General features: G+C 44.7%; 1 protein-coding gene across 2 annotated transcripts in view; it reads right to left on the bottom strand.

Annotated features, from left to right (window-relative positions):
- LOC134969575 (carboxylesterase 5A-like) overlaps nucleotides 1-12246 on the bottom strand; it is a 66498-nt gene extending 54252 nt beyond the window's left edge. Inside the window, exons 1-6 of one of the 2 annotated variants that reach the window (XM_063945620.1) lie at nucleotides 11993-12246; nucleotides 9596-9800; nucleotides 8751-8889; nucleotides 7810-7943; nucleotides 6811-6964; nucleotides 6172-6282 (exon numbers count right to left, since the gene is read on the bottom strand). In XM_063945620.1, the coding sequence (XP_063801690.1) occupies nucleotides 6172-6282; nucleotides 6811-6964; nucleotides 7810-7943; nucleotides 8751-8889; nucleotides 9596-9800; nucleotides 11993-12056 (807 nt within the window). In that variant the 5' untranslated portion in view covers nucleotides 12057-12246. The remainder of the gene's footprint in view (nucleotides 1-6171; nucleotides 6283-6810; nucleotides 6965-7809; nucleotides 7944-8750; nucleotides 8890-9595; nucleotides 9801-11992) is intronic. The other variant, XM_063945619.1, reaches the window with a different exon arrangement.
- Between the last annotated feature and the right edge of the window lie 379 nt (nucleotides 12247-12625).

The raw sequence follows: 12625 nt of genomic DNA, 5'->3' as shown, positions 1-12625 counted from the left end.
GTAGGAGCTCTGCATTCTGAAAAGATTGAGTTTTTCCTTACCCATTGCCCAGCAGTTCCTGTGGTTCTGGGTCACCCTTGGCTGGCCTTTCATAATCCCATCATTGATTGGCAGTTGGGGGAGATCTTACAATGGGGTACCATCTGTAATAAGGAATGTATTACGCTTCCCATCAGAATTGCTGCTGTCATTCCCGCACCCATTCCTGTGGTATACCAGGATTTTGTTGATGTATTTTCCAAGGGCAATGCGGATATTCTGCCTCCCCATAGGCCTTATGATTGTTCTATTGAGTTAATTCCTGGTGCCACTTTGCCTAAGGGAAGGTTATATGCATTGTCCGGACCTGAAACTGTGGCCATGAATGAGTATGTTAAAGAAAGCCTAGGGAAAGGATTTATCAGGCCATCTAAATCCCCTTTAAGTGCAGGCTTCTTCTTCGTGGAGAAGAAGGATGGATCACTCAGACCTTGAATCGACTTTAGAGCCTTGAATAAAATCTCTGTAAAGAATACTTACCCTTTGCCGCTGATTTCTGTCCTCTTTGATCAGCTACGTTCGGCGGTGATTTTTTCTAAGATTGACCTGAGAGGAGCATATAACCTCATCAGAATCAAGTCAGGGGATGAGTGGAAAACGGCATTCAGTACTCAGTCAGGCCACTATGAGTATCTGGTTATGCCTTTCGGCCTGTCCAACGCTCCGGCAGTTTTCCAGAATCTCATTAACGATGTGCTCCGTGAATTTCTTGGAAAATTCGTTGTAGTCTACTTAGACGATATTTTGATATATTCTGACTCTATAGAACAACATGTTACCCAGGTGCGTCAGGTTCTAAAAAAATTACGTGAAAATCACCTATATGCCAAGCTGGAGAAGTGTGAATTTCATGTCACGGAGGTATCCTTTTTAGGGTACATTATTTCCCCTCGGGGATTCTGTATGGAACCAAAGAAGCTCCAAGCCATCCTTAGTTGGGCGCAACCCACCAATTTAAAAGCAATTCAGCGCTTTTTAGGGTTTGCAAATTACTATAGAAGATTTATTCACTCTTTCTCTGACCTAGTTGCTCCCATTGTGGCACTGACTAAGAAGGGAGCAGATCCTACCAACTGGTCACGTGATGCGGAGTTATCTTTTCAGGCCTTGAAACAAGCCTTTGTCTCAGCCCCTGTCCTCAGACATCCCAACCCAGAATTGCCTTTCATTGTTGAGGTCGATGCCTCGGAGGTTGGAGTAGGGGCTATCCTGTCTCAGAAGGATCCGGATTCCCTAGAATTACATCCTTGTGCCTTCATGTCCAGGAAATTCTCATCTGCTGAATCCAACTACGATGTTGGTAACCGGGAATTACTGGCTATTAAATGGGCTTTTGAGGAGTGGAGGCATTGGCTTGAAGGAGCCACTCATACCATTTCAGTTTTGACTGATCACAAAAATCTTCAATACATTGAATCAGCCAAACGGCTTAATGCCCGGCAAGCTCGTTGGGCTTTATTTTTTACTCGTTTCAAGTTCATTATTACCTTCAGGCCAGGTTCCAAGAATACCAAGGCAGATGCCCTATCACGCAGTTTTCTTCCAGTTCAAGACAACAGTCCTGTTACTCCCATACTTCCGTCTTCAGTCATTCGGGCAGGCCTCACACAAGATTTATTTACCCAGTTGAAGCAGCTTCAACATCAAGCTCCTGGTAATACTCCTGCTGGTCGTCTTTATGTCCCCGAGTTTTTGAGAGCAACGGTTTTGACAGAGTTTCACGATAGCAAAGTTGCCGGGCATCCAAGGATCGCTAAGACTTTTGAATTAGTTTCCCGCTCGGTATGGTGGCCTGGTCTTTCCAAAGACATTAAGGAGTTTGTTTTTTCTTGTCAGGTCTGTGCACAGCATAAGGTTCCCCGTTCCTTGCCTATCGGTCAACTTATGCCCTTGAATGTTCCTCTTAGGCCATGGTCTCATATTTCCATGGATTTTGTGGTGGACCTCCCTCTGTCAGCCGGATGCCGAGTCATATGGGTGGTAGTGGACCGTTTTAGCAAAATGGCCCATTTTATTGCTCTTCCCCGATTGCCATCTGCCCAGGGATTGGCAGTCTTGTTCCTCCACCATGTTTTCAGACTCCATGGGTTACCCACTGATATTGTTTCTGATCGGGGTCCACAATTCATTGCACAATTTTGGAAGTCTTTTTGTGCCTCATTGAAGATGAAATTATCTTTAACGTCTGGCTACCATCCCCAATCCAACGGGCAGACTGAGCGAGTCAATCAATCATTAAAACAATATTTGCGTTTGTACTCGGCCAAACTCCAAAATGACTGGTCTGAGTTTCTTCCGTTAGCAGAGTTTGCTTACAACAATGCCTGTCATTCCTCCACCAATGTATCTCCATTTTTTACAGTTTTTGGTTTTCACCCTAGAGCTAATTCCTTTTTTCAACATTCCTCTGTCTCCTCACTGACCTTGACCTCTCATCTCAAACTCATTTGGAGAAAAGTGCACCTGGCTCTCAGAAAAGCTGCATTTCGGGAGAAAAATTTTTCTGACAGGCTCCGGCGGCCGTGCACTTTCAAAGTTGGAGATAGGGTATGGTTGTCGACTCGCAACATTAAACTTCGACAAACCTCAGCCAGATTGGGTCCTAAATTTATTGGACCATTTCAAATTATCAAAAAAGTCAATCCAGTGGCTTTCCGGTTACGGTTACCAAAAACTTTACGGATCGGAAATACCTTCCATTGCTCCTTGTTAAAACCTTATGTTTCGTCCAGTAAATTTCCTCGCAAGATCTCTCAGGGGAAATCACCAATAGACGTACAGGGTCAGCAGGAGTTCTTAGTGGAGAAGGTTCTCGATTCCAAGTTGTCCCGGGGTCGGCTTTATTTTTTGGTGCATTGGAGAGGTTATGGTCCAGAGGAAAGGTCTTGGGTCCTGGATGAGGATCTCCATGCCCCGAGGCTCAAAAGGGCGTTTTTTCGAGAATTTCCTCAGAAGCCTGGCCTTAGGGGTTCCTTGACCCCTCCTCAAGGGGGGGGTACTGTTAGGCGCCGAGGGTCCGCCCGTCAGTGCGGCCCGGCGCCTAGCAACTAGGGACGCCGCAGGCAGACAGCCGCCGGCTCCCTAGCAACGCTAGACGCCGGGCGCACGGAGCCGCTCTGACCATAGCAACGGGGACGCCACTGTCGGACCGCGTTCCCCGTTGCTAGGTCTAATGAATCAGGTCAAATTGCATCCTGGCCGTGCAGCATGCAGCTGCACGGCATAATTAACATTACCCTGTCTGGATCCGGATTGGAGGGGTTCTAAATAAAAGCACTCTCAGGACTTCTCACAGACGCCGGTGTTAGCTTCCTGTTGCTGTGCCTGCTACAGAGAGTTTCCAGTCCTGCTCCATCCGGTTGTTCCTGTCCTCAGTGATCCAGTACTCGGAATTTGTCATCTTTCCTGGAGTCCTACCGAGCACCTTTAACATCCAGTGGTGTTCGTGAGTCGCGGCGTAGCCGTGTGTTGCGGCTTGACCGCTTACTATTTATTATTTAGTTTTATTGTGTTCCGGAGCTTTTGCGGAGGATTCCGCTCCCACTAGTCCACTCTGGTATCCAGCGGTGCTGGATAGGAGTAACGGATCAGTGGATCTTTGGTTGTCCTTTTCCCTGGCGGTTTGTCCGCACATACTTTTGGTTAAGTTAGATAGCTTGTAACCCCTGGTCTGGTTGCTTAGTCAGAGGGCCCCTTGTTATCACCCTGTCTCGGATTTCCCTTTGTCTCCCATTTAGACCTGAGGGGGCATCGGGGTTGGGCAGACATAATCCGCCCTTCGAACGCGGCTGCCATGGGCTCAAGCAACCATAGTCTCGCAGGGGATTTCTGATAACACGGGCGAGACAACGGAGTTAGGGCGCCAGGGGTTACTAGGCTTTCCTGCTCCCGTAACCAGCATATCTTTCCAGTACTCAGGCCTCTGCCATAAGATCTCATCTGGTCTGGAGTACGGGAATCATAACACCCGGGCTTCCATAATCATGAACTCTAGCTATGACCAAGGCACCCATACACATGAACTCTAGCTATGGCCCGGGCTCCCATAAACATGAACTTTAGCACTGACCCAGGCTGCCATAAACATAACCTCTAGCTATGACCCAGGCTCCCATAAACATGAACTCAAGCTATGACCCAGGCTCCCATACACATGAACTCTAGCTATGACCCAGGCTTCCATACACATGAACTCTAGCTATGACCCAGGCTCCCATAAACATAACCTCTAGCTATACACATGAACTCTAGCTATGACCTGGTCTCCTATAGACATGACCTCTAGCTATGACCCAGGCTTCGATAAACCTGAACTCTAGCTATGACCCAGGCTCCCATAAATATAACCTCTAGCTGTGACCCAGGTTCCCATAAACATGAACTCTAGATATGACCCGGGCTCCCATAAACATGACCTCTAGCTATGACCCAGGCTTCCATAAACCTGAACTCTAGCTATGACCAAGGCTTCCATACACATGAACTCTAGCTATGACCCGGGCTCCCATAAACATGAACTCTAGATATGACCCGGGCTCCCATAAACATGAACTCTAGATATGACCTGGGTTCCCATACACATGAACTCAAGCTATGACCCAGGCTTCCATACACATGAACTCTAGCTATGACCAAGGCTCCCATACACATGAACTCTAGTTATGAGCCAGGCTCCCATAAATATGAACTCTAGATATGACCCGGCTCCTCTACACATGAACTCTAGCTATGACCCGGGCTCCCATACACATGAACTCTATCTATGACCCAGGCTCCCATAAACATGAACTCTAGATATGACCCGGCTCCCATACACATGAACTCTAGCTGTGACCCAGGCTCCCATAAACATGAAATCTAGCTCTGACCCGGGCTCCCATACACATGAACAAACATATGTGTACAACTCGGCACACCAGCAAATATCCGCCATACTCAGCAACAGGTGACCCTCCAAGCCTTCACTAGCAGGTCCCAGCTCTTTCTGCTTTGTTGTTGGCAATGTTTGTTGCAGTGTGTAACACTTGTATAAAATGCCTGCTGACACAGTATATGATTACAGATGAAGGGAGTTTTCTCCAGTAATAGTATTCCAGAGAAACGTTTCTCAGATATTACAGATTTCATTAAGTGTTTCAATCTTTCTTCTAGAACCGTTTTGTAGCCCATAGAACGCTGGTCACTAAACTACTGCAGTCTCTCCTCTTATCATCATCATCAGCCGTTTAATCGGTCTGCAGTTGTTAACGGTCTCTATTTACATTCGTGGTCTCTAGCTATAAGTATTGGCGACACATTTACGGTTTGTTGGCATACGACACATCATCCTATAAAGACTACCCCTGAGAAGTATGGTGAAGCTTCCATTGTTCTTTCTGCTGGCTGATTTCTCAGACTCACTGCGTGTACAATGCACCCACTTTTTGTCCATTATTGTTGGCATACAGTAAATATCAGTTGCCTCCAGCTGTATATCCCCCGATGTGAATTTATATTTCAAAACATAAGCATTCACTGTAAGATTAAAGGGGGCAGGTTGAGGACATACGCAGGTAACATGCAACATGTGTTTAGAGTAGTAGAGAGGCCTGACTATCCGCAGGTACTTTTTGGGGGTTGGCACACTGAAGCTGAGAAGAAGAGCTGCAGCTGCTGCTGCCAGGTAAGGGGTGGAGGGTTGGAGGAAATGGGCCCCTCCATCAGACCTGAGCCCTGGTAATTAGCACCTCGGCAACACTGCACGCGTTTCACTGTCTGCTTTTTCAATCCAAGACTACTGATGGCATTAAAAGAAGCTGTGGTTTAGGTCAAGATAAAGCACAAGACTTTTACTTATAGAACCATTGCAACATATGATTATATGAACAAAAAGTTGCAAGTTATACACTTATCAAGATATGACATTGAAACTGTAGCAGGGCATGCTGGTATGTGTAGTTCAACAACAGTTGGAGGACCAAAGGTTCCTCACCCCTGCATTAGAAAAGAAAAAACAATAATCCTATAAAAATCAAATCTGAATGTTCAAAACAGTAGGCCCTGGTTCAGAATTTCTCAACCCAATTGTGTCTACACTTATACTAATATTTCCCGGTATGATATATTCACGTCGTTGTGTAACAGACTACTCACATTTTGAATAGAGACATCTACGGGTTTATTGGTGTAGAGGCCAGGAAGCAGTGCTACTCCGCTCTCAGCGATGGCTCTGTGGAACAGTCCACTGGCTAACGGCGATAATACCTAGAGATAAAATTAATATTGACAGGATTAAAACAGGCTTTGTTAAATGAGTAATATTTTATGTGTTCCTATATATCACCTAATTCTACATGGTTATAATGACCAGTAACGGGTAACCAAAGAATTATATAGTGACTGTCCTGAAATATTTTATGCTGGGAATAGGAGTGAGGATGGGTAAATGTGTAAATAAAAGAACAGTCATTATTTCAATATAAACCATAAAAGACAGAATTTATTTATTGTGCTCAGATTTCTAATGCCTTAACATAAATCATCATTTGTAATGAGCTTAGTTTGTAATGAATTGAATTGGCATAAAATTGGTTCAGCCCACAAAATGGCTGCCCCCATGATTTAATTTGAGTAAATGCTGAAACATCCAGATGAGGTGGCAGAGAGGCAGAAAGAAGACACGGAGACCAATGGAATGGAGAGTCTGAAGAAGACGCGAGTGAGCAACAGTGTTAAGAGCAGCATAAGTTGGAGAGAATGGGAATGGAGAATAGATCTGCCCTAAACACTCACCAGAGCAGAGACGCTGACTCCTCCTGCAGACTGGCCGAATATGGTGACAGACTGGGGGTCACCTCCGAAATCCTTAATGTTTTCTTGCACCCACTGCAGAGCTGCCACTTGGTCTAACAGTCCATAGTTGCCACGTGCCGCTTCATCTCCGGTACTGAGACATGGATGAGAGGTGAGTAGGAGATTGCTGTTATTAAGGGTCATTAAACAGCTTGCAGAAATGTACCGCCACATGGTAGATGCTATACACCCTTATAAAGCTTAATCTAAGGGGATTGGGTAAAAGCCGGAGCAGTCTGGACTCCGGAACGACGGATCGGACCGGCTCCCTACAGCGACTTTTGTTGCTATGGAGCTCTTTGTGCCCGTCCCTGTGTATGTGACAGCTGTCACACAGCAAACGGTGCTGGGAGACATGCACAGAGAGCTCCACAGTGGCCAAGGTTACTGCAGGTAGCTTGTCCGGTCCGTCGTTCCGGAGTCCAGACCATTCTGGCTTTCACTTAATCCCGAATCAAGAAGACTACATGGCAGCAAGAGATCAGCAGTGTCCATTGTGTAGGTTGTGTGTTTTTCCTGAATGACCCAGAAGTACATGTGGGTACCATGCCCCCTAATGATTACATATATTTCCTAAAGGACTTCCAAGTAACATTGGCCAACGGGGAAAAAAACAACTCAGGTTGATGTATTAAAGGGCAAACAGAGAATTGCTGCTCCTGTGCTAATGCATGGTGATGGACTGGTATCACTGGGCACCCCTCCACCAGGCTTTACAGCCATGACAGCACCCTACAGTGCCCATTTAGAGGGACAATGAAAACCCCAAGAAAACTGATCTGTCTGATACCTGAGACTGAGGTACACATTATGCCCAAAGGGAACATTGCATTATAATAATCAGTATGCACTGTAAAGACAAACGCTGTGCAGTACCAGGGAAAGCATGGAACATATTATATCCATGGTTATACAGTGCAGGATTCTTCTATTAGGTACCTGAAGAATCCCAGTAGCCCCAGCCTATACTGGATAGTCACCACCACCACACTCTCATAGGCACTCAGGGCAGATGCCTCAAACTGGATGGAGCTTCCCGTTATTAATCCACCTGGGTGTATGAAGACCATCACCTGAAAACAACAATAACACCATGGATGAGACAACAAACCACAGATAAATGACAAACACAGGCTTTCCTATTACCTGTCACTGTTGTTACCTATTTATCTGTACGTTATACAGGACCACATAATGCTTATGGCTCACCCAGGTCACTATGAATATCATTATTATATTCCAAATAAGCACAACATAACTTGATTAAACAGTCATGGACAAAGTCAGGAGCTGGATAATCATGACATTGTCCATGTCACAGTGGGGTGTGGATCATAGGGTCGACCAAACTTAGGTCGACAGTGTCTAGGTCCACCGCTGTTCGTCGACAGTAAGTAGGTCGACAGGGTTTGTAGGTTGACAGGGTCTCTAGATCGAATGAACAAAGTCGACATGACAGTAGGTCGACATGAGTTTTTAGAAATAGAAATGGTGTCGTTTTCTCCGTAGAGTGACTGGGAACCCCTATTAGTGCACTGTGTCACCTCGCATGGCTTGCTTGGTCCACGTGGATCGTACAGTATGAAAAAGTTTAAAAAATTAAAACAATCGTGAAAAACTCACATCGACCTTCTGTCATGTCGACCTAGAACATGTCAACCTAGAGACCCTGTTGACCTAGAAACCCTATCCACCTAGTTACTGTCGACCAATGGTGGTTGACCTAGACATTGTCAACCTAAGTGTGCTCGACCTAGAGACCGGATACTGTCTCAGGGATGCTGTTAAGACAGCATCACTGTACTGTAGGGGTGACTGCATTATTCCAGTAGGAGATAGAAATGAAACCCTGCTCTACAATACAGCAGATGAGCACTTACCGGCAGTTTTAAATTCTCTTCTCGATCCGCCAGAGTGAAGACATTTAGATAGAGACAGTCCTCTGATACTGGTGGTATCTCAAGGTTTCCCTTGAAGTCATCTTTCATCCCTTGCAGTTCTTGTAAACTTTGCGGACATCTGTGAAGGAGATTGGTGTGAAGGTCATACAGTATGTTTGGACAGGTATTATCCTGTAAGCCTTTCCTCCCCACTGATTACCATCTCTCACCTCCACCTATAAGACTTCTCCTTGCTGCCACTGTTCTATGGAACCCTCTCCCACTCTATCAGGCTCTCCCGCAACATCCAATGGTTAAAAAGATTCTTCAAAACCAACTTATTCTCTGTAATCTACTGGATCTCTGCCAGATCCTGTCTCTCATCCCATATCCTTAACCACTTGTATCCCCCCAATGCCCTCGCTCCTTCCCTTTCACTTGTAGAACATAAGCTTGTGCGAGCAGGGCCATCCCTCCAGTTGTTTCATCCTACCCCTTAGGCCCACTATCTCAGCCAAGTAATATACATCATTACTATGCTTAACTGTGTAATTATGTATATGTGTTTGTCTGTTACTTTATTTACCCTGTCTTATACATTTCTCTATACAATGCTGACAAAATTTGTAGCACATTATAAATAAAGCCTGATAATAAATAATATTTTCAATTCAAAAACAGCAGACTTTGCTCATGCAAAATCAATATTTTGTAGAAAAAATTGATGAGAAGCTGATGAGAAAATACATCAACGTATAAAATAGTCCCATTTTAGACTTGAAGCTTATAAATAGAGATTTGAAGATATACAGTATCTAAGACAATTGGAACAACTGGGAACTTACATAGCGGAATGTTTGGAAGCATCTTTGACCGAGCTCCAGGGCCTAGGAGGTTCTGGTTTTTGAAATCTTAATGGACCAACAGGCGGCTGCGCAAAGGGGACCCCAAAAAAACCATGGACAGTTCTATTTGTCTTCTTTACCATCAACGTACGCCCCCGTAGGCTCCCATACTTTGTGTTCACAAGTGGCCCGTCATCCTCTGCTCCTGTAAGTGGTAAGAATTTGTCATTTCAGTCTTATTCGTGGGGATATTTTGTGTAATGTGAGAAATGTAAATATGCCGTATAGCAGGCAACATCATCAGTACAGACGGGTGGGAATGAGAATTTGTGCCGGTGGCAGGCATGGAATCAATTTATAAGCCAGACTGCAGGAATTTTAGTCTCAGTATAGCATTTGATAAGAGCGACATATTAATAAATTTCCGGAGGTTCACCAGCTACTAGCACCCTGCCCAACAGAGTTATTGTCACTGATTCTTATGGAAGATATCAACCATCTTCTGCATTCTGTGGATTTAGAGTGTGTCAAAATCCTTGGAGGCTTTCAGCGTGAGATCACTGGTATGGTCCCTGACCATCTTAACAGGAGATGTGACCCTTTCAGTAACGACCCAAAGTAGAACCTTGAGTTGACAGGTGAGATTCCCCTGTTACCTCCAGCCCAGCAGTCCACCTTTGTTGGTTGGCTTCTGCCAGTCTACGCTTTGGCAAGATCTAATGGGCACCCACCTGGCATAACAAAAGTGCATATTGTAATTCAGTGTCAGACTGGGGCATTAAGGGCTTACCGGGGAAATGCAGTGGCAGGGGCCCATGTTTAAGGTGTGGCCAGTCTCCAGAGGGGTTGCGGCCAGCCGCCATATTGCTTTGACTAACTATTAGACAGTGCATGGCCTGGGCCCCTTGATACATATATAGTAAATACTGCTAGTACATGCATGATAATGTACTAGATTAATAACAGCGATGCACTGTAGAAAATACACCATAGTCCTGTGCAGGATAAGTCGCACATCTCTACTTTAGCGTAGCTTACGGAAATTGCGTACCTTGCTCAATTTGTGTACATTACAGAAAATATGAATTTTGCATACTCAGCAGTTACAGGATGAGATGTGTGTGAATGCATTTTATAATGTCATTTAAAATTATATTTGTGGCATAAATTGCATAGGCCCCTACATGTAACTGTTATTGATGCTTTCCCTTTAAACGCTGAAGCCAAATCTGTGCTGGGACAAATTCCATCTCAGATTTGTTATTAGAAAACGGTCACCAAATAGTTTTCATCATACAATAATATTTGCTTTAGCTTTGGTTTGGTATAGTATCATACCTCCCAACAATGCCCTCTCCAGGAGGGACACAATGCTCTGCTTCTGGACTTTTCTCTTAATGTATGATTGCCATCACCGGTGTTGAACAGGTTACTGGATAAAAAAGGTGTTTCAGCACAGGTGATGGCAATCATAAATTAAGAGGGAAGTCCAGAAGCAGAGCATTCTGTCCCTCCTGGAGAGGGTCATGTTGGGAGGTATGTAGTATTTGTCAGCTTCTGTATTTGTGAGGCGCTTTTGGACACACATTAACTCACTTTCTAAACAACAATAGCAACACTGCCTCCTGCTGGATGTATAACACATAGCAAATCCCTAATGGGAAAGCAACGCAGATCAAATATTCACTTATACCCCTGCTTATTAGACTGCATGCTGTAACCTGTTCTGTACTACACAGAGTGGCAAACGCAGGATTTCTAGAGGGGGGTTTCCAAATGCAGTCCACAATCTCCCACTATGTGGAACATTGGAGCAAATGCGGGTGTCTGGGGGAGCGGTGGAAGAACCTAATAACAACCATGGACACTAATGTAAACATTGGTCTTTTTATACACTGGATACTATATGGAAAACAGTATTAATATTTAAAACTATAGATGGTCTATATAGGCTGTATCAAACATTGAAATAATATAAATAAAAGGTTAAACATACTATAATAAATACATATACTAAACATAATACAACCAGTACTGCACTTTCTAAGCACACATCCTCCCACCTCATGATAAGACTTCTGTCTCTTCTTCCTGGTAGCTACTCTCTGGTCCAGTGCACTGATTAAGGACTCAGATCCACACACAGCAAACTTGGTAGAAGAAAGAAGTTGAGACCACTGGGCATGTTCAGCAGCTCTGCTCTATCTCTTAAACTGCATAATGTGGCGGCAGCTCTAGTAATCGTATTATATATCATTGCTATTGTTGTAATTTGAGCCACTTTGCCAAGAGGAAAGAGGTTTCCGGGCAACCGAAAACCCCCCTGCGTTTGCATATGACTACACACTAAAATAAGGATAAGTTTAACCTAGGGCACATGTGGAGTGTATGCCTTACCTGCTGCAGCATGGGCTGCCTGGATGATGCAGAACAGCAAAATGCATCTAATCAGAAACCCCATGTGTACAGGAACGCGCCTCTCACAGCAGAAGAATCACTTCCCGGGACAATAATAGGAGATTATATACCAGCAGTCTGACAGTGAGGATGAATGGCGCAGTACAGTCACTCACTAACGCTGTCTCAGTGATGCTTTGTGGCAGATAGTGGGATCAATAATATGTATTTCACCCAGCTGCTAAGTCATTGGTCTGATATTGTGTCAGGGTGCAGAGACCAATGTGTCAGACTTTGGACTCGGCTTGTGCTTGGATTGGCAGCAACAGGTGGGATAGAAGGGTTATAAGTTGAGATGTGCGGCTGGCACTTTTCGTGTTTTGTGTTTTGGTTCTAATTCCTTTTTCGTGTTTTTGTTTTGGCTTGGTTTTGACAAAACCACCCTTTCGTGTTTTGGTTTTGGATCTGGATGCTTTTTGGAAAAAAACAAAAAAAAGCTAAAATCACAGAATTTGGGGGTAATTTTGTTCCTACAGCAGTGGTTCCCAAACTGTGTGCCTAGGCACCCTGGGGTGCCACGGGGCTCTTGCAGGGGTGCCTTGGGTTGGTAGACCAGATCAAATCAAATCATTA

The sequence above is a fragment of the Pseudophryne corroboree genome, chromosome 11 (assembly GCF_028390025.1).
Source record: "Pseudophryne corroboree isolate aPseCor3 chromosome 11, aPseCor3.hap2, whole genome shotgun sequence".
In the NCBI taxonomy this organism is placed as follows: domain Eukaryota; kingdom Metazoa; phylum Chordata; class Amphibia; order Anura; family Myobatrachidae; genus Pseudophryne; species Pseudophryne corroboree.
This window is presented reverse-complemented; position numbering and strand designations above follow the sequence as displayed.